General features: G+C 58.2%; 1 protein-coding gene across 1 annotated transcript; it reads right to left on the bottom strand.

Annotated features, from left to right (window-relative positions):
• Positions 1-5,450: 5,450 nt before the first annotated feature.
• On the bottom strand, positions 5,451-18,118 carry UBALD1 (UBA like domain containing 1). Its single transcript, XM_075899118.1, has 3 exons — positions 17,765-18,118; positions 8,897-8,956; positions 5,451-6,259 (listed from the first exon to the last, which is right to left on the bottom strand). Exons 1-3 carry the CDS (start codon positions 17,882-17,884, stop codon positions 5,936-5,938), a joined length of 504 nt encoding a protein of 167 aa, XP_075755233.1. The 5' UTR covers positions 17,885-18,118; the 3' UTR covers positions 5,451-5,935.
• Between the last annotated feature and the right edge of the window lie 2,947 nt (positions 18,119-21,065).

The following is a 21,065-nucleotide window of genomic DNA, read 5'->3' on the forward strand; positions in this document are numbered from 1 at the left end:
AACCTCACTGCGGGTGGGGGCAGGGTTACCAATCACACTCCCAGGGCCTGGGCACTGGGCCAGGGGCATGAGGGATGGCTGGGGACAGCCACTCTTACCAGGGTAGCATCTTGCAGCCTATGCCGGCAGAGCATTGAGGCCAACGCTGACCTCAGTTATATGCCTGTAAATGTGGAGGAAGCCCCCTCAAAATGACAGGAGTTACACCAGCGTGAGATACAGAGGCAAAAGACCAGCTGCTGATCAGAGCTAAGCCAACTCCGGCGTGGCAGGAGGAAAGCTGTTCCCACCTGGGAGATCCATGCTGGCCTCAGTGGCTTAAAACTGTTAGATGCTCTCCCCTACCTAGGACTAGTTCCACCTTTGCTTACACTCATGGAGGCTGCCTGTCTGCCCGTTATGGGGTGGAAAGGCACAGGGGATGTGACTTGCCCATGGCTGTTGGTGGGAGCGGTGGGATTTAGAATGCAGGAGTCCCCTGCGCCTCTGAATACCTGGGAAACACTAGCAGGAAAAGGCTGAGGGTACCCCACTCTGGAGAGGTTGTTCCTGAGGGGGAATAGAGAGCTGGGCCATCCAAAGCAACATTACTGAGCCCCATGGAGCAGTCTGTGGCCAGTGCTGCAGTGCACTGGGCTGCAAGAACTGGGCCTGGAGCAATGCCAGCACCAATGCAGGTACCAGAACATGCAGCCAGTGGCAGCAGCATTGTGGAGGTGCAGAAATATCCACATTTAATGCTCCCTCTGACAACACCAAGGCACAGGCTGTTCTGGGAACAAGCACCCTTGTCAGGCAAACAGAGCGCAGAAGACAAGCAGGTGGCTCTGCAGTGTGTCCCTGCCTGCCACTGGCAGCGTCAGCCTGCAGCCACGCAGAGCACGAATCGTATGCATAATCCAGCCCGGTAACTGGCTCCTTTGGTGTGAAACGTGGGCACTGCAGCTCGGCACCAGTGTCACTTCTGGCTCAGCCAGACCCTCTCTCAGGCACTGTGGCCTGGTCATCCAGGTCCTGGCCTAGGGGAGCCCTAGGTATAAGTCCCACATGGCCTAGGATGAAAAGTCTGCTCTGAGTCAGGCAGAGCGAGGCCTGGAAGCTGGGTCTCCCCCCTCCCTAGACATTTCAACACAATCCCATTTCACAACAGCCCCCGGGTTTGACGCCTGCCCATTGAGGAACAGAAACAAACGATGAAACCGTCATGTTGCCCTGAAGCAGAAGCGTCATCCTGAGTCAGTGCTAGCGGCAGGCTCCATGCTGGCTGGTGGGCCTAGAACGGCTGCCCCCAACAGCCTGCATTCCCAAGGCCCGAGCCACACAGCTAGAGTAACTGTGGGCCGATGGGGCAGTGTGTGAATAGCTTCGCTCTGCAGTGGGAGCCGCTTGCGGGGGCTTTGGCCAATTGCCTGCCTGCAGTGAGGGCTCTTGTGGGGTTCTCTGCCTGAGGCTGCAGGGAGCAAGGGTCCCCTTTCCATCTGTGCTTTCCCAGCACATGGGTGAGGTTGGCACTCTGGCCAGCTGAAGTCCTGTCTGGCGGGTTATGGAAGGAGCCTGGAGAAATGGCACATCAAACAGCCCACGATCCCAGTTACTAGATTGCATGCAGAGGATACTGGTTTCAGATGCTGCGGCTGGGTCTCTCTGGCAGCAGGGTGGCCTAGTGGTTAGATCCCAGAGTTAGCCTGCAGAAAAGGGGTGGAGAACCATGCTACTGATGCCCCAGCCTAAAAACACCAGTGCATAGTCCTTGAGTTTGGGGCATGATCCCCAGAATCCAGGTTTTACCTTTAGCTAGGGTTCTAGCAGGTTTCCCCCTTTATCCCAAGGTGAGAAGAAAATTGGAGGCTTACTTGCTCCTGTGACTGGCCAAGCAGATGGACTTTGCATTAGGTCCAGTCCTGCAGCCAGCAGAACCACACTCCTACTTCCTTGCTGGTTGGTAGCCAACTGAGCCAGGCTCCTTCCTTTTATCCTCCCTCCAGGCCTTGCATTGGCTACAGGTAAAGTGGGGCGGGGCTAGCTGGGCCAGATGGCTTTGTTTAACCCTTGAAATGCCAGGCCCTCTGCTCTTCACTCCCTCACAGATGCTTTAAGGCCCAGTAGTTTCTGCAAAGGTATATCGTTCCGTCTTTTTTCTTTATGAAGAGGACTGGAGCCAGATGGAGAGGTGCAGTACTAGGTGAAGCCCTTGGATGGGTTTTCCTGGATGTTTATGAACAGCTGCCAGTTTCAGCTTGGACATGGCATAGATGAGTCCATATGGAGCCTTTGCCCTGGGTGGCGAGACCTATAGGGCAATTGTAGTGTCTGTGTGGAGTTAGCGCGTCCATGTTCTTTGCAAAACCATCTGAGTAATCCCAGCTCTTTTCAGTGAGATGGAAATTTAGGCTTGGGCGTGATTTCTTCTGACTAGCTGCCATCAGCTAGAGTCCTCCCACTGGTGCTGGCACTTCTGACTGGCCCCAGGAGCAGGCGGTTGGGACTGGCTGCGTGCAGGCAGACCCTTTGGCAATATTCAGAGGGGACGGTGCGTCTCTGGGAGAGACAAGAGGACCAAGGGTCATGCTGCTCCAGCCAGAGGACAATGAGAGTTAGTGGGGAATGGATCGCACTAAATTGTAGCACTTCCCGATGGCCCTGATAATCGTAGAACACTAGGACTGGAAGGGACCTCCAGAGATCAAGTCCAGGCCCCTGCCCTCGGGGCAGGACCAAGCACTGCCTAGATCAGCCCTGTTAAATGTTTATCTTTCTCTTAAATATCAAACCTGCCACAGCCTCCATAGGCAATTTATCCCAGTGCTTAACTACCCTGACAGCGAGGAAGTTTTTCCTAATGTCCAACCTAAACCTCCCTTGCTGCAGTTTAAGCCCATTGCTTCTTGTCCTGTCCTCAGAGGCCAAGGAGAACAATTCCCCCCGTCCTCCCTGAGGCACCCTTTTAGATACTTGAAAACCGCTAGCGTGTCCCCTCTGGCTTCTTTTTTCCAAACTAACCAAGCCCGACTCCTTCAGCCTTGCCTCGCAGGTCGTGTTTTCTAGACCTTTCATCAGTTTTGTTGCTCTTCTCTGGACGGTTGCTCCAGCCGACGTGTCCCAGGAGCGTGTGGAAAGTGCCAGCGTGGACCCCCAGTCAACTCCACCCCTTTGCTGGGAGGGCTGCCAGCGGCTCGGGGCGGCACCAGAGGGTGGGAGAGATGTGGCCCACGCCTTGAACTGACTTTACATGAGGGGGCAGCCTGAGGGACTGTCCCACACCTGCTGCATGTGAACACCTCCCCGGCCAACTGCCAGCCCCTGGGCCCCCCCAGAGCTGGCTGCAGGCCCTGCCCTCTGTGCCCATGTGCAGACACCTCCCCCCACCGCTGCCCTGAGCGAAACCTGCTGAAATCCCTGCCGAGATCCCTGCACTTGGGTGCACAGCAGGACTGACCCCCCGCTTATGGCTGAGCCGCAGGGCCAGTGCAGAGATCAACTCCCCGGGCTATGCTGGGCCTGCAAAGGGCCCTGGGGTGATGCTGAGCTAGGCCTCTCCCTGTCCCTGCCCTGAGGTCTTTCCAAGCCAGTTTCCATCTCCTCCCACATGCCATCCCGGGCACACAGGCAGCCCCCCGACACCCAGCGCCCTCCGCTAGCAAGGACAAGCCTGGCAGGCCAAGGGACTGAAGCAGCAATGCATTCTGGGTAAAAACATCCCGCTTTCACAGGCTAACGCCCCGGCCATGGTTGGGACAGGGACCCTGGCCCAGGGCTGTTCTGTGCCAGGCTGGTCCATGCCCCCGCTCCTCAGAGACCTGTCCTGCTGCTAGGACATGCCTCATGCATGAGGGGAGCAGCGAGGAAACCCAGCAGCCCACCCCACTCTGCCCTGCCATGCTCCGCTTGCCCATCAGTCCCCGCTGTGCCTGCCCCAGGCAGCCCTGCAGCTGTGCTTAGCCCACCCTGGGATCCCGGCAGCCAGGGGAGCTGGAGGCAAGAGCGCACTGGCTGCCCTGCTGGCCCCGACCCAGCTTCCCACGTCGCCCCCGGCGTGAGCGCTCAGCAGGCCATGCAGAGCGGTGTCCCAGCAGCTACTCCCCGCCACTTCCACGGGTCAGGGCTCCAAGCAGCCAGACCTGCCTCTCACCTACCGTCCCCTGGGAGGCGTTCCAGCCATGCCACCAGCCTGCCCCGCTCCAGGGCCTCGGTCACCACCCCTGCCAGCCCCCTGGCTGACTGAGGAGCACAGTAGCTTTCCCAGCACGCTGTGCTTAGACCCCAATCACTCCGGCCGCGAGCTGGGGGAGATCTTAGCCCCGTGGCTTCCTTTCACAGCCCTCGCCCGACGCCTGCCCCTCAGCCTGTTTGATGTGGAGGGAGCCTGTCTCTGGGCCACTGCACTTCTCAGCCACGGCTGCAGCAAATCCCTTGGAAAAGGCAGCTTCCAATTACCTCAGCATCCAAAGGCCTAGTCGCTTGCCGGCTCCCCCTTGGGGCAATTCCTCTCAGCCCCTCGCCCTGGAGAAGTACCTCTCAGCCCAGGGCCCCCTCTCATGCAGCCATCTCTGGGGCAGAACGCAGTCACAGTACAACCCTGCAGCAAGCCCACCCAGGCAGAGAGGGGAAAGGGCAGGCCAGCTAAGCTTCAGGGTCAGTGATGGAGGCAGAGGGCTTTTCTCTGGCCTGGGAAGCTCTTGCTGGCCCCTAGAAAATTCCCATTATCTCTGGGGACCCCTGCTTCACAGCCTGGCTAGCTTCCCCTCCAGCCAATATAGTCCAGACACAGGGGCAGGGGCTGCCCCATTTGGGGAAGGCAGGAAAGCAGGCCCCCCTCTCCCATCGCTGTACCATACAACAGGATCCTCTCCCTCATGAGCCCTGTCTGGGAACGGGCCCAGTGTCGGCCCTCACGCTAGGCCCCATCCCTGGGCGAGGGCTTCGGCTGCCACAGGACTGGATCCCTGATCCCGGAAGGGGCATTCCCACCTCCCCGGGCCGCTGAAACCAAGCACGGACACCAGGGTTCAAAGCAGAAGAGCGTGTATTGCAGGCGGCCGCCATGGACAGCCCAGGCCTGGTGCCACCGGAGCGCCTCCGAAAGGCCTTCCCCCAGCCAGCGGCAAAGAACAGAGGGTGCCCAAGCAAGCCCGGCCTCCGTGGGGCATATGCTGCATCATGCAAAGGGTGCCGGCGCCAGCCCCAGTGGCCTGAGGGGAAGAGAGCCCAGCCACACCCCAGCCACCCATCTCAATGGGAATCTGGCCCCCTCAGCTGAGAGAGGGAGCACAGGCCCCTGCCGTGGAAAGCAGAGAGCTGGGGGTCACAGAAAACAAGTGGCTCTATTTCTCCAAAGGAGCCTGCCTTCCCCCTGGCTCTTGGTACAAAGCGAGCTCAGTGTTTGGGCTTTAGGCCCGTGGCTGAGCAGAAACAGGGCAGGGAGGGTTTTTTGTTTTGTTTTTTCTTAAAAAAAAAAAAAAAAAAAATGCCATTCGGTGGGGTTGGGGGAGCTGTGTGGGAAGATGTGTAATACCCACAACCCCCTTCTGCCTGGCAGAGGGACTCCACCCCATGCTGGGAGGGAGAAGTGGGTTCTGAAGGGATCCCCCCCCCCAATAAATGACACTCGCATGCAAAACTCCAACGTCCCATCAGGAAAGCTGGGGAATGGGTCCCCTCATTGAGAGAGTCCTATAAAGTCCAGGATGCAGAGGCCAGCGATGGCTCCAGCATCCGGCACAGCCTCCCTGTGTCTCTGAGGAGCTCTGGTCAGCTCTAGGACAATTAAAAACTACTTCAAACCCATGCAAGGCTGCTATTTGCTTGTGTGTCTGTCTGTCTGTCTGTCTGTGGCTGCCAGTCTCCGTGACAACCAAGTTCCACTCCTCCTCAAAAAAAGGGGGAAAAAATGAACACAGGGGCCCTGCCCACATCGGGTTTCCCCTCCCCTGCTGCCTCATCTCTCGGCCTCCATGGTCACGTTGGCCTTCTGTTCGGACGTGGCTTGTTGGGAGACAGTGGCGGGCCAACCCGAGGGCTGCGAGGGTGAGGGCGAAGTCCACATGCTCTGCTGCAGCTGGCTGGAGGGGGATGCTGCAGGCCAGGCTGGGTTGAAGCCCCCGGGCTGGGGGAGCGGTGGGGGTGGCGGAGGAGGGGAAGTCGCCATGGATGCCACAGGGCTGCTGCTGTTGAAGCTCTCGGAGGCCTTGAGGCGAGAGAACATGGTGAGGGCGTCGGGGAAGTTGGGGGGGGTGGCGGGCGTGTTGGCAGGAGTGCACATCTGCAGGGGAACAAAGACAGACGCCAGTCAGAGACACAGCCCCTCACCCCCCCAGGGGCACAGAGGGCAGCATGCAGCCAGCTCTGAGGCAGAGCACAGGCCCAGTGTAACAGCACATCACCCCCCCACGGGCAGCGAGGGCAAGAACTACATCCAAGGGCAGCTGCAGGGGTGGTGAAGCAGTGGCTGCAGGAGGCCGTTCATGACCCAAGGACTCAGGATCTCCCCTCAAAAGCCACAGCCCGGGACCCCCAGCACCACACATGGGTATTAGAGCTAACTCAGGGAGAACGCCAGCAGCTGGAGCAGCAGCGCAGGTCCCTGCTTGCCTGGGCGAGAGCTGGCACAGGCCAGGCAGCTGGCAGAGGGCTCTGTCTAGGGCAATCTGCCAGTGGAATGAGCCCATTAGTGACCCCTGGGTAACTCCGGGAGCAGCAGTGCCCCAGGGCGCGCTGCCAGCCGAATGAGGAAGGTCTGACGCTGGCACATTCCATGCAGCTCAGCCCTGAATCAGTGCAGCAGCGTGATGCCTGCAGAAGCGAGGGCCTCAGAGGCCAAGCCAGAGCCAGCCATGGTACAGCTCTGCCGGTGCCCCTCTACCCTGACCTGCAGCCCCCCTGCAGTCCCAGTCCTGGCACCCCTAGGACACACACAAACCCTGGCATCAGCAGCTCTGCCCTCCTCTCCCACTCTGCTTTACCCGGCAGCGCTGGACTTCGGCAGAGCCTGGCGCTGGCTCAGAGCCACCTCAAAGCCAGGCAGGTCCCTGGGGCTGCCCCGTCCGTGCGTTTGGGAAGACGTGGCCTCCACAATGCACAGCGGGGCCCCCCAGGCTCCCTCCCACTGCAGAGCCTGCCCTGGCAGGGACCGGGGCGCGTGGGGCTGCTGCATCCCTGACAAGTCTGTCAGCGGCTGTCGGCCTCCCTTTCCCCTGGGGCAGGCCTGGTTTGTGTCAGCCCGGCCTAGGCCAGAGGGGACCCCGGCTGCAATCCCTGGACATGACAGGCTGCAGCCCGCCCCCGCTAACTCCCTGGCAAGCTGCAGTCAGCAATCGCCATTGCTACCCAGCCCCTCCCCCTCCAGTGCTTTCATGGAGCCTGCCAAGGTCGAGATATTGGGGGATCACATGGTTTGGCAGCCACATGCAGCCACCTCTGGGGTGCAGCCCTGGCGGGGCAAAGCAGCACCGCACTAGGGATGCGAAGGTTTAACCGGTTAACCTGTTAACGGCTCAGCGCTTACCGGGGGCGCGTGGGCAGGCGGGGGATGTTTCAGCTCAGGTGTTAGCGCCAGCACGTCCGAGTGGCTCCGCCAGGCTGCCCGCGCCTACCAAGGCGGCTCCCTATGAGCAGCAGCTATTTAAGGCCCCCGAGGACTAATCCTCTATCAAGAGCTCGTGTGAAACATCCTGGGAAGGAGCCGCGCATGGTGCCCTTGAGATCCTGCCCTTCCCTGCACCCTCATCCTCCTAGCGACAGCCCCATGGGGAGGGAGGGGGTGCCGGCGAGGGAACAGGAAGGGGGAGGCTGTGCTGGGGGAAAGGCTGGGGGAGGGGTAAATGGAGGCCTCACTCTCACTGTAGTTTATGACACGTGCTTGGGGCTCTGCTGATGCCCAGACGGCTCTCTAGGAATAGTCAATGCTCCTGTACCAGCCCCCTGCTCAGCCCCTGCTGCCCAAACCCCACCTCGTAGCAGGATCTCCCTCCCATCCAAGCACCTGGCACTCCCCACTTACTCTGGGAAGGACAGGGGGTGCCCCCCCGGCTGAGCCCCTCTGCTCTGGGACAGAGTAGCCTCCCCGCAACCCACTTCCAGGCAGGGGTACCTGCAAGCTAGTGTCACCCCGTGAATTTGCTGACCAGGCGCATCCCTGCCCTGCGCTCAGCGTCTGCAGCCCCACAGCCCCCAGGGTGATCAGCTCCATGCAGAACTGGGCTCCGCTCCCTGCTGGAGACTAGGGGGTGAGGTGAACCCATTCTCACCCCTCGGCTGCCAGCACTGGAGGCTCTTTGCAGTGTTACGCTCATGCAGTGTGCTCCAAATCCCTGATTGCCCCAGAGAAGGGCAGAGTCAATCGAGGACACAGCAGCCAGCAAATCCCCGGGACCCATCTGCACAGGCAGATTACAGGCCGCCCAGGCACAAGAGTTAAAGGGCCCGGGAGCTGCTGGGGGTGAGATTTAATGGGGAAAAGCGACAGGTGGAGGATCAGAGGGGTCACAGGCTGCCAACAGGCCGAGTGCTGGGCCGCCCCGGAGCTGCTGGGCAGAGATTTACAGGGAAACAGTGTGTTTGTGCATGCCCATAAGTGTGAGTACACGCCCATGAGTCAGTGTCTGTGTACTCCCAAGTGTGTGCGCGCACGTTGCACGATGCCACACCTTGGCTCGCAGGCCTCCTTTACCTTCACCCCACATAAACCGTGCTGCATGCACCGTCTCCTTCCCCGGATGTGTGCAGAACAGCCCACCCCAGCATCTCAATCTTAGCAGGACGCTTCCCCCTCCCCTCAGCACAGGGCTTTGCTGTGTACTTCTGCCCTCTGTCCTTGGCATTTGCAACAGCAGCCCGGCCAGGCCAGGCCAGCTGGGCAGCTGCTGCACCGATTTCTCAGCGGGCAGGTTCCAGCACTTACCATCTGATGGTGATGGCTGTAGGGGATGTTTGTTTCTTGGAAAAAAGCGCTGAGCGCAGTCTGCAAGAAGGAAGGAAGAGATTTACCATTCGGCCAGGAACGAGGCACGCTCGCCCACCCAGCCCACTCGCGCATCAGCCTAGGGCTCGGACTAGCTCCTGCAGGGCTCCAGGATTGGGATCCCAGGGCCCAGCTCTGCCCCGGGCTCAGCACAAGTAGCTCTCGCCTGTCAGCACCCTGCTTGCTGATGGTGGGTGGGGCTCGCAGAGCGGACAGGGCTGCGGAGAAGAGGCCCGCCTGTGTGTGCATGGAAGCAAAATAATCGCACCCCCCCGCTTGCTCCCAAACCCTGGATCCTGCGTGACTTCCATGCAATCATAGCCCAGCAGCTAGCTTGAAAGAGCCCCTTTGGGCTCTGGCCTCCATGCCAAGCAAACAGAAGCCTGGCTCCCTTGGGCAGCTCCAAAACCCCCTTCCCTTGGCTCTTCCCCCCCCCCCCCCCCCACACACACACACAGAGCTGCAGAACAGCTCCCAGGGTTCCTGGAGAGCGAACCGGGTTTGCCTTTTAGTTTCACAGACAGATGCTACACATATGGACACTACTTCACCCCGGGGGAAATGTGCTTATTCCTGGGGTGGAGCCCAGCAGGCGTTTCACTCCATCAGACAGCTGTTTGCACAGGAAGTACAGAAGAATACCAGCTCCATCTGGGGCTGTAGGTAGTGAGATGTAATGACCCAAGCCTGAATTCGGCAAGGAGACCAGGGCCAGCACTCCTATGCTCATAGAAAGAGCCAGGGATCCACAATGGCCGCAAGGAGCTTGCCCAATAAAAGGTATTACCTCCCCCCCAAAAGAGATGCGCCCTTCCATTGATTCTCCAGCCGCCCTGCGAGCACGGAGGTCTCTCATTGAACTACTGGCCCAGTTTAGCTTGCAGGATCGGAAGGGCTTGGCGTACAGGGAGCTGTGGCTGGCTGCATATCCCAGCACAACTCCCAGCCAGCTGACATGCTGAGGAAGGTCCTAGCCCTTTGGGGGACTCCGGTGAATTAAGCAATCGGACAAGAGGTTGTGTTGGATGGAGTAACAGCTCCAGGTTAGTCAGTGGTTTAGAGAGAGAGGAGAGGAGAGGAGAGGAGAATCAGGCCTACGGTGTTTTCCTGCATGTTCCCTGCGCAGCCTCTTTCCGTCACATTAACTGACTTCGCTAGCAAGTTTTGCAACACTCGCAGCACACTACAACACTCGCAGCACACTACAACACTCGCAGCACACTACAACACTCGCAGCACACTACAGCCTCCGACATCAGCCTGGTAGGAAGCAGTTCAAACACTTCCAAAATGCAGCCACTTGTGGGGTGAACCACAGCAGCTGTTAACAGACCAGTCCATGAAAGAAAGCTCACCCATACCGTGGGGACCCCAAACAGAGCAGTCTGGCCCTTCTCCACACTCGCCCACTGTGGTCTATTTGCAGTGTGATGGCAGGTCAGTGAAGGGAGGCGGGAACGGGAACCCCCCTGGAGCTGCCGAATCGGGCCCAAAGTGGGCAGCAAGGACCCCGCTTTGCCGGTACTGCAATCACAGGGCCAGGTGAAGAGTGCCTGGCGCTAGCTCCAGCACCTCCCCTCACCCCGAGGGGTTGGTACCCCCGCCCTGAAAGCACACAGCTGCCATTTCACCCACTGACTCCTCCCCTCGCTCTCAGACTGTATCTGCACTGTGATTACAAGGCAGACAAGCCTTAAAACCAGGGCTGTGGCCCTGGCCCCAGCAACTGCAGCTTAGCCGTTGAGGGAAGTCACCTGAGGTGGGTGGATGCTGAGGTGGGGCTGGTTTTACGGGTGCTGGCTACCAGCCACTTCCTGGGTCCAGGCACTTAGTGTGCGTGTTCCGCTGAATGGTAACAAAACTCCTGGAGGGAAGGCGATTATCCCAATGGAGACCTGGGCCTTTAAGGGGGTTTAGTTAAGGGCCAGCACCATCCACCAGCTGAACCTGTGAGGCGTTTGGGTGTAAAGGGAGCGTTTTTAAATGCAAAACCTTGTCAACTGCAGTGGGTGGAACGCTGTTGATTTGGGAGAAATTGGAAAGGGGAACAACGGGGGGGGGGGGGAGAGACGGAGCCCCTGGTGTCTGGTTGGCAGACCCCTCAGCTATAAACCCGTCTGCAACTCGGTGGGTGCAGCCAATAAAACCTTCTGCAGAACAACACCTGATCCCTCCCACCTCTGGCCTTCCAAGGAGTTTAAAAGGAAAGGAAACAAGAATGGGAGCCCCTGGCATGGGGGGGGGAAGGGGGAGAGGGGAGGGGCCCCCAGAGCCCCTGGCATGGGGGGAGGAAGGGGGAGCGGGGAGGGGCCCCCAGAGCCCCTGGCATGGGGGGGAAGGGGGAGCGGGGAGGGGCCCCCAGAGCCCCTGGCATGGGGGGGAACGGTGTGAATGGGGAGGGCCCCAGAGCCCCTGGCATGGGGGGGGAAGGGGCCCCCAGAACCCCTGGCATGGGGGGGAATGGTGTGAATGGGGAGGGCCCCAGAGCCAGCTACAAGCAGTCGGCAGTTACCTTCTCCCCCCCACTGAGCTGCCGCCTTGCTGCAGGGTGGGGGCCCAGCCAGAGGGGAGTCAGCGGGCAGAGAGTGAAGGGACCTTGCTCCCAGCCTGCCCCGCGCTAGGGTGGGAGAGGAAAGGGCCCCAGCTGTCCAGGGGGATGAAAGGCCCTTCACAGCAGCAGCGGGAAAAGGAGAGCGCTCCCGGCACCCGGCGCTCCCGGCATGTGGCAGAGGGGGGCGATGGAGGGGCCACAGTGCCCCCCTGCATGAGGGAGGGTGGGGGGGATTGTGACTCCGTCCCGGGGCCATGGGGCCGGGGCCTGGGGGAGGAGGGCAGTAGGTTGTGGCCACCGGGCAGGGCTAGCGCTTTGCCTGGCCAGCCAGCAACAGACTGGAAGTGGCTGAAGTGGACGGCCCAGGCACGAATCTAGCCAAGACACTGACCCTCTTCCCACTCCCCCTGGGGCAGCCCCACTGACTTCAGTGCCTCCCACCCCACACACACGCACGGCAGCAGAAGGGAAGCAAGCTGGGGATCGCTGCAGACTCTTCCGTCTCACCAGCAGCCCCACGTGGGTTCTGTGAGCATCTCAGCAAAACCCTTTTCAGGTCCTGCCACGGGCTTGGAGGCGTTACTGAGTCTCGGGGACAGCCAGGCCCGTGGGCTCAGTCACCCACCGGGGCGGCCCCTGAATGCCCCCTTCCTCCCCCAGCTCTGCACAGCCACCAGCTGAATCCTAGGGTAGAACGCCTCCCCCAGAGGAGGGCACCCATGAGCGGCCAATCCCCAGGTGCCACACATCCCCCATCCCACCCGCCAAACTCTGGCAACAAAGCTGACACCATTGCAACAACAACAAAGAGCAAAGAGAAGAATCTGCCCTGGTTTCTGTATTCAAATGGGATGGACCGGAGCCTAGTGAAAGATGCAATCCTCAAAATACCCACAACTACATCAAAATTCAAAACAAGTGTTAACAAAGAGCCGGCTAAGCATGCCCATTGCATGACTGAAAAGATGCAAGTGAATATTACTGATAGTCGACATGATGATGAATAATAGCACAAAGGAAACATTGTTCTCACAGACTTTATTTAACGGGACTTCTGGGGCTGAATCTTTTCGAACATTTCTTTGACGTTTACATCATAACTGGTCAAATTCAGGTCCAGGCGCACATTTAAGCGACATAAGTAATTACGCATTTTTCAGGTTCTGAATTCATTTCTCATTTCAAAAGTGGCCTGTATTTTGGGAATGGCAAGAGGGCCATATTTGGCTCCATACTGAGCCACATTTGGCTCGAGAGCCACAGGTTGCAGACCCCTGGGTTAACCGGTCAGCTTGAATGGGTCATGTTTACCGGTTCTGGTTAACTGGTGGGGGCTAGAGCAGCTCTGTCCATGACAGGCAGGAGGGGAGGGAGAGGTATTCTAGCCCAGCCACACTGGAACAGCCACCCCCCCTTTAATTGGTTAATCACCGTGTTTAACTGGTTAACCAATTCAACAGGATTTTACATCCCTACTCACCAGAGCCTCCCCGTTCTGCAGAGACAGAAAAATGTTCCTCCAAATGGTTCCCTCCTCCAGCCTTGAGTTGCAGTGATCACCTTACACAGACACAAAACAAGCGCTTCCCACCCGCCCGCCCCACAAGCCAGCGCGCTCCTTGGTGAGCCCCCTATAGATATCAGACACCTGAAAGGGGGTCCTCCTGGATCTGACAGAGCCCTGCCAAGGCTGACAGGACATTGAGAGCATCCTACAATGCCCCGGGGGCCCTTGTTATATTCTGACACCAGGGCAGCATTTCACAACGCAGCAATGTTTGCATTGCACGAGGGTGTCAACGTGTGGGCCTCTCCCAAAGGACACCCGGTCTGAAGATGCTTCAAGCACCAAGGGACCTCCTGTGCCAGGTTCTGCTCTCTGGCACTCTGGGGTGAATCTGGAACAAATCCACACACTTGTGTGGGTCTCCCCCTAATGCACACCACTCTGACTGAGCAGGTAGCCCACCCGTTCTCTTGGCTTTTCCGGCAATGGATTTAGCATCACTGATTGGGAAATGCTGGATAAATCCTGTATGGAGACCTGCTTCTCATCAGGCCAAAGTCAACATGCATTTTGCTGAGTAAATTACCAACAATCCCCTGCACCAGTGAATCAAGAGCACCCAGCTCCTTGGTTTGTTTGTCAGTTTCTCCCTCAGCCTGTGCGGGTAACCAGGCACCAGTGAGTGAAGGGACCAGAATCCCCTCTGACGTGTACGGACAGATTTGGAATTCCCTAGCAGCCTGGAGAGACTGGGTGGCAAAAATCACCAGAGCCCAGAAATTCACTCCCTGCCCTTGCGACGCCAAGAACGAGTGAAACTGACCCCAAGAGAACTAAAGGCAAGTGCGTCTGTTCTCAGAGACAAATGCTTCCTACAGCTCACCCAAAATGCTGATCGCCTCCCCTCCCAGTAAGATTACCTTCCAGTTCTCCTGCCCCCGAGTACCCCAGTTCGGCCTCCCCACCTACTGCTGTGCCCCCTTAACCCTGCTGAAGGAAACTCCCCCTCATTAATACGTACATTACCACAGGGCCTAGAAACCTAGTCACGGAGCAGGGCCCCGTTGTGCAAGGCGCTGTACAAACACAGACAGTCCTCGCGCCCCCTCCCCCAAGTCTACAGTGAGCTCATGGGATTCTGTGCCACCCGCCTGCCAGTAGCTGGAAACACTTCTCAGCCCCCAGATCCACTCCCTCCCTCCTACACAAGCACAGCCCAGGTGCCGCACGCCTGGAGACAGCGCAGCGTTCAAAGGTTAAAGCATTACCCTGCTGCATGGAACAGTCCGGAAGGGCTGCAAAGGGGGCCAGATGGAACGTATTTAAGGACTGGTCTAGATGGGGAAATGGACCAACATAATTCACCAATATAACGGTACCACTCGAGTTAAACCCGTAGAACCCCCTGTGGCCATTCCTATTCTGGGAGCAGAGTGCGCACACGGAGTCAGGCAGGTAAATTTCCCCTTCTAGACAGGCCCAACAGGCAGATGCAGGAGCCACCAACTCTTGTTACTTTGTCACCAGACTCTCAGGCTCCTTTCAGCTGCTATCAGGCCATTTATTACCTCGAAATGGGAGTTTAAATGGGAGGCGACCCACATGTGCAAATGAGAATGGAAGCATCAGGTCCCAGAGAAACCTGGTGGCTGGCCCACGCGCTCTGGGCCACGCTTGGTGGCTGGGCCACGCACTCTGTGCCTGGGCCACGCACTCTGTGATGCAGGTGTTGCCCGGTAGCAATGTTCGCAGCTCGTGGGCTCCGGAATTCAGAGTAGCAGGAGCCAGGTGTGTGCATCCATACCCCCATACCCTCTCGTAGCCACCTTTACACTGAGCACGAGTAACATTTCTGAAACCATGAAGCGCCGCTCAGCGGAGCAGAACCTTGATGGATGTAAACAGACATCGCTCCACCGAACTCCAGAGTCCCACACACCATGGTCCAGCGTAGAGAAGGGCAGCCGTAAAAGGGGCTAGAGTAACAGTACTCTGCACATGCAGCTGCCAGGCTCAGGCGCGAGAGTACCGAAAGACCATACTCCGAGAGCAGAGCTCGGAGAGGGGCATGCCGGGCAGCCATTTTGCAAAGGGAATGAGCTGACCATTTTGCACCAAAAGTGACTGGCAACATAGTAACTGCCTGTCCCATTCCCTCTGTTTACAGCTCAGCTTCCTCTGAGTCATGCCAGCACCAAACCAGCACGAGGCCAGCTGACTGCTGTTTGCACTTGTGCAACTTCCGAAAGAGTGACAAATGTCTAGAAAATGTAATTGAGACAATAACTTTCTGTAGCAAGTTCCCACTTCTGGGGCTTTGCATGTAAAAGGCGGTGTGGGATCCTTCTCTCACACCTGTCTTAAAACATCCAGTAGAGCTGCTCTTGATTTACACTGGTGAACCCAATCAAGGTCATGTGATCCGCATGTCCAATAATTCCTTAAGCAAGATCTGCAAATAAGCAGGTGGGCATGCCTTGTGGGTGCCTCTCTGTTCATCACAGACAGTGCTGCACAGAGAGACACGGAGATAGATTCAGCACTTTGGGTTAGGGATGACTGAATAGTCGAGTAAACTCATGAATACTTATCAGTTACTCAACTATTCTGTAGTCCCCAGGGGCAGGGCCGGCAGCCAGTGTGCTCCACCCCAATTCTGAGGAGCCCCCTGCCACTCTGTGTGGGGTGCCAGGTGGGAACTGGTCTGCGAGGGAAGCCAGTTTAAAAACCCTCTTCCCGCATGGACCGGCTGCCTGTAGCCCCACGCTGCTGCTTCTGATACAGAGGCAGCAGCATGGGGTGGCAGCAGCCCCTGTCTGGGGAAAGAGGGGGGAACTAAGCTCTGGGACCCAGTGCGAGCTGGAACTGAGCTGGACAGCTGACCAGCCTGCTAAAAAATTTACTGGATGGGGGGGGGGAGGAGAGGTAGGGAGAATGTGTGTAGTCTATAGCATTAACCTATAAGCTTTTGCTTATTGGTTAATCCACTACTCTATTACATCCCTACTTTGGATTTGTGCGTGTGTGCGCACATAGATGTAGACTGTCTGATTTTGACCAGCAGCCTCTGATTTTGCACGCAGAAAATCTGTCACATGGGGTAGATTGTAGAGCATCTCGCTCTCTGAACTACCTAATCAAAGCCGCAGCACAGGGAGCCAAACAACTCCCTGCTATAAAATACACACAGAATTAATTCTGTACTGAGGCACTTACAGATCAGGGCTGCAGCATATACAGAACAAGGGATGCCCCAGCCAGGCAAAGGTATGCAACAGACCCCTTGCTCGCTACACTGACTCAAGCCACTTTCTGTGTCACAGAACAAACACACTAATTACAACAGCACCATCAGTGACAAACCCATCACACGCAGAGAGCTGCCAGGGATGCATGGAAAGCATTCTGTTTAGATACTGCCCTGCTTGCTACATCCCCTGCGTGCGTACACACACACTCTCCCATTCTTTACCGCCAGCGAGCCCGCACAGTCCGCCTGCACGTTCCCACCTGAAGCTGCAATCCAGAGGGTGACGTCACAGTCACTGCCACAGCCATCACTAGCCATGTCAGCTGGTGCCAATGAAGTTTTAACCAGCAAAATCTCCTCCTGGTGCTGCCTCAGGAATCAAACACCAGGGGGCAGGACCACAGGCAAGACCGGAGGGGGGCTCTTTAACCCACAGCCACTAAGGGGTATCTTTGGGCCTGCAGGGAACAGGCGGAGGCGCTGGGGGAGTGCACAGTTGTTGCTACGCTGCCCCCAAGCACCAAGTACAGAGGAGCAGGAAAGGCTGCCCCAGCAGCGCCAGAGCTCGTGTGTACTGTATGTTCTCTGTGCGGGCGTGATCCTTCCACTGCGCTTTAGATGCAAATCCGCTCCTGAGCGGAGCCCGGACAGGGGTGGGCAGCCCTTGTGGATCTGATCCAGCCAGCCCGGGAAACGCTCTCCCGCTGGGAGCAGTGAAACAGTCTCCCTTTAAGAACACACAGACAAGCACACCCCCATGCACAGACATACAACCATACTACAATAGTACTCGCATGCATGCACAGCTGTCCAGACACACACACTAGACACACACACTCCCACCCACGCTTCTAGTATGTACGGGGCCATACACAGGTACCCGTCCAGGTACGCACACCCCTACTTTACACCCACATCAAAACAGTGCCAGGAGTGACAACTCTGATGGCATCTCCTTTCCTGGGACCGGTTAGAGACAGAAATGCCCCCGGCCCAGGGTGTCTGACGCTCGTGGGCCTGACAACAGCAGCACCATGGAGTGTCCCCCGGTAGGGGTGTGCTGAGTGTGCACACCCACGTACTCTGCTGAGTGTGTACACACACGTATGTGTGTATGTCAAGGCAGCACAGAGATGCTGACACGGGCAGACGGACCCCAAACCCCGCTGGGTGCCGCCTACTCCCTAACCCGTGTCTGCTGCCCTAGTACCCGCAGCCGGGCACCCTTCCTCCCACCGGCGCCCAGGGCACGTGCCTGGGATTAGCCTCCTGGGGGCACAGGGGCCTCCCCGGCGCCCTCTCCCCGCATCCCCGCCAGGCAGCGCGCTGGGGGCTTGCTCTGGACATAGCAGCAGCTCCCGGGGCTGGCCCCGTCCTGACCCCCCCAGCGGCGCTGCCCAGGCCCCGGGGGCAGGTACCGATCGCGGCGCGGGCCGCAGGGAGCCCCGCGGCCCCACCCGTCGCGGCGGGGTCTGCTCGCCGGCGGCCCCCGGGGCTCACCTCGAACTGCCAGTGCGCCGCCTGCAGCAGCTGCTTGGCCTGGTCCGCGGCGCAGCCCGCCGTCAGCACGAACTGGTTGATCATGACCTGGTGCTTCAGCTCGTCCATGTTCACCGACATCGCGCCCGGCTGCCCCGCTCACCGCGCAGCCACCATTCCAGAGCCGGCTCCGGCTCATACAAATATTTACTGGAGCGGACTGACTCACCCCGCCTGGCCTCCCTGACGGCGCAGCCAGGGCGGGGCCGGCCGGGCAGGCTGGGAGCTGTAGTCCGGAGGCCCCTGGCTGGGGGAACCGCGGGCCTCGCCCCAGCCTGGCGTAGGGAGAGACACGCTCGGGCACTTGCCCAGAGCTGCGCGCACGGTGCACAGGGCGTGCGAGGCCCCCCAAGCACTGGGCTTCCTGCGGGACGCCCGCGTCATGGACTAGCCGGACTGAGGGCATGGCTAGCCTAGGCCTGCTCAAAGCCCGGCTTGTTCCCCTTGGCTACGGAGGCGGGGGAAGCTGGTGTCGGGGGTCACTGCAGCATTGCCTTGTGCACTGCCCTCCCTCCCCACCTGGGGCTCCCCCTTCCAGACCCTGGGAAACTTGTAGAGCCCTGCGCAGATCCAAAACTTGGTAGCCACATTGGCAGCGGCAAAAGGACGCGCCGGAGAGCCGCATCCCCAGGGCGCCCCACATGCGCAAGGTTCTAGATACCAAGTTTGCATCAGCGCTGCAAAAAGGAGGAGCAGACATTTGCACCCACGTTTGTTCGTGGCCACAAAGCAGGTATCCCTGGATTTGCAGGACTCTAGAAATAGGACGCAGCTGGGTGGTCGCATGGGGTGCAAAGCTGCTCCCAGAAGCCGGGGCAGTCAGGTAGTAGCCCCGTCTGGCAGGAAGGACTCCTTCCCACGGTTGCTGTGCCAGCTGCTTTCAGACCTATGCCAGCAAAGCGGCTAATGCTAGGAGAGCCTTCCTCATGACCAGAACTGGCGCTAGGAGTAAGCACGCTTAGCAATTGCTTCAGGCCTGGAACAGCTCCAGGAGGCCTCCCTATTATAGTATTTGCTGTGTGTGCAGAACCCCGGGACTATTCCTGCATAGGGCCCCCAATGGGCTAGCACCAGCACTGCCAGGCAAGCAGTTCCCACCCTGCACCAGTCTGAGCAGCCAGGATTCAGCACTACATTTCCCAGGAGCCCTTGCTTTGTTTGCATAGTTTTCCGGGGGGGCTGGTGTGCACTGAGTGACGTGTGGGGACAGCCAGTCAAGGGCCAGGCTGTGTTAGTACCTGACCATATAAGGTAAACAAATCTGGCAGCCCCAATGAGCACGCGAGGGAGGCGGGCCGGGCTGGGAGCAGCCAGGGCTGTAGTGAGGCTGGCTCTGCTGCGCTGGGCCCCTTGCCAGCATGGCACTAGCATGGGAGGGAGGCGCACTGTTTACAATCAGTCGCATGCAGCTTCCTGTTTGTGTGCAGGGAGAGGCGCAGGCTTGGCCGATGCACTAGCACCAAGGGGCTCTAGGAGCGGCCATAGGCCATGCTGCTTAAAACCAGAGGTGTAACAATGCTTATCAAGTGATGCTTAACGGTTAACCCACAGCCTGGCTGGGATGCAGCAGCTCCTGCCTGTGGCACAGTATGGACAGGCTAGCTGGTCTCAAGCAGTCCCTGCCCGGCTGGGTCCACGGTGTTGTGCTGTGGACTGGGCATCTGCTCCCTGGTTAACCGGTCAAACCCAGTGTTTAACTGATTCACCTTTTAAACAACAGTTTACACTCTCTAGCTTAAGCCACTTCATGAACCTGGGTGAAAGACAAAGTAGGGTGGGGGCCGTGCATTGCACCCTGTGGTATGGCTTCTTCATGAGCTAGCCCATCCCCAGGCGCTGCCCAGCTAAGGCCCGGAGCTGGAGGATGTAACACTAAGAACAGAGATAACGGTTGCCGGACAGAGGTTTCCAAGCCTCCAAGTCACCTCTGAGACCTCCCCATTGATGAGGAGACTCTCAGGGAGGTTTTGTAGGTGCCTGGATTCTAGCAGGCTGTGGGAGAGAGCTGGGGAGTGTGCACTTTGGCCTTCCCCAGGATAGACTGTCTCCTGAAAATCTGCAGGGGCAATCAATATGCCCTTCTGGTTAAAGCAGGATAATGTTTAACCAGGGGAAGTTACAGCAGTGAATTCATTATTAGGAGCAGCTGCAATATCCATCAGGAGGATGTGCTCTTCCGTGTACATTGTCCTTCATGGGGCTTGTGTGCATGGTAATGAGCTGCATGCTTCACTCGCTGGGGGTCAAGAATCCAGCTCCTCTGGTAAACAGGGCTGTGTTCAGAGGAGTGGCAGGGAAATTCTCGCCCTGTGCACTACACAAGGCTAGACTGGCTGGTCACAGTGGTCTCTTCTAGCCTTGAAACCTAGTATCTAAAGCGGGGTTCTTGATGTTTGTTTTCTTTGAGTTCTCCTTCCCCAACAGGCTGTAAAAACTCCACAACCCATTGGTGCCACAAGTGGTTTTCTGCACATCGCACCCAGGGCTGGCATTAGGGTACTAGCTGCCTGGGCCCCATGCCACAGGGCCTCCTGCAAAACTAAGTTGCTCAGGTTTTGGCTTCAGCCCAGGGTGGTGGGGCTTAGGGCTGGTGGGTTTCAACTTTCGCTCTGGGCCTCAGCAAGGCTAACAATAGCCCTGCTTAGTGGGACCCTGAAACCAGCTTGCAGCCCCCCAGGGGGCCCCAGCCCAGAAGCAGTGATCTAAATGGAAATGTCTCTGAGCTTTGGGAAGCAAAATCCTCATCCGGATTCCAATTTTTCACATGAGCTTCAGGCCGAACCAAACCACAGCTGCCCCCCAAAGCGATGTTCTATAGCTAAGCATTTGGGACCGGGGACCGTCTTTCTGTTGTGTCCTGGGCGTCTTGGGGCCCAGCTGATCCCAAACTAATAACTGGAGAAAGAACGGAAGCTGCCCCAGGCTGAACTAACTGCGCCCCCTCCCCCCCCACACACACACAGAATTCAGCACATGTGATTTAGTTCCAAATAGTTTTCCTTGCTCCCCTCACTACCCAAGCAGAACTAAAGCTGCTGCGGATGGTGAGCGCCAGGTCTTGTCTGTAGCGGGGTGACCACTTACTGAGCGCCCCCTCCTGGCCAGGGGCCTCTCCGCAGGCTCCCCCTATCTTTTTTCCTCTGATCATCAGGGTCCTTTAAGAACTCACCAAGGCTTTCTCTGGTTAACAATACCTCTGCCTGGGGCATGTTTCATATCAGAACCAGTGTGCAACAGCTAAGGGTCCATACACAGTGCTGGC

Source organism: Pelodiscus sinensis, chromosome 16, assembly GCF_049634645.1.
Source record: "Pelodiscus sinensis isolate JC-2024 chromosome 16, ASM4963464v1, whole genome shotgun sequence".
NCBI classification, from domain to species: domain Eukaryota; kingdom Metazoa; phylum Chordata; order Testudines; family Trionychidae; genus Pelodiscus; species Pelodiscus sinensis.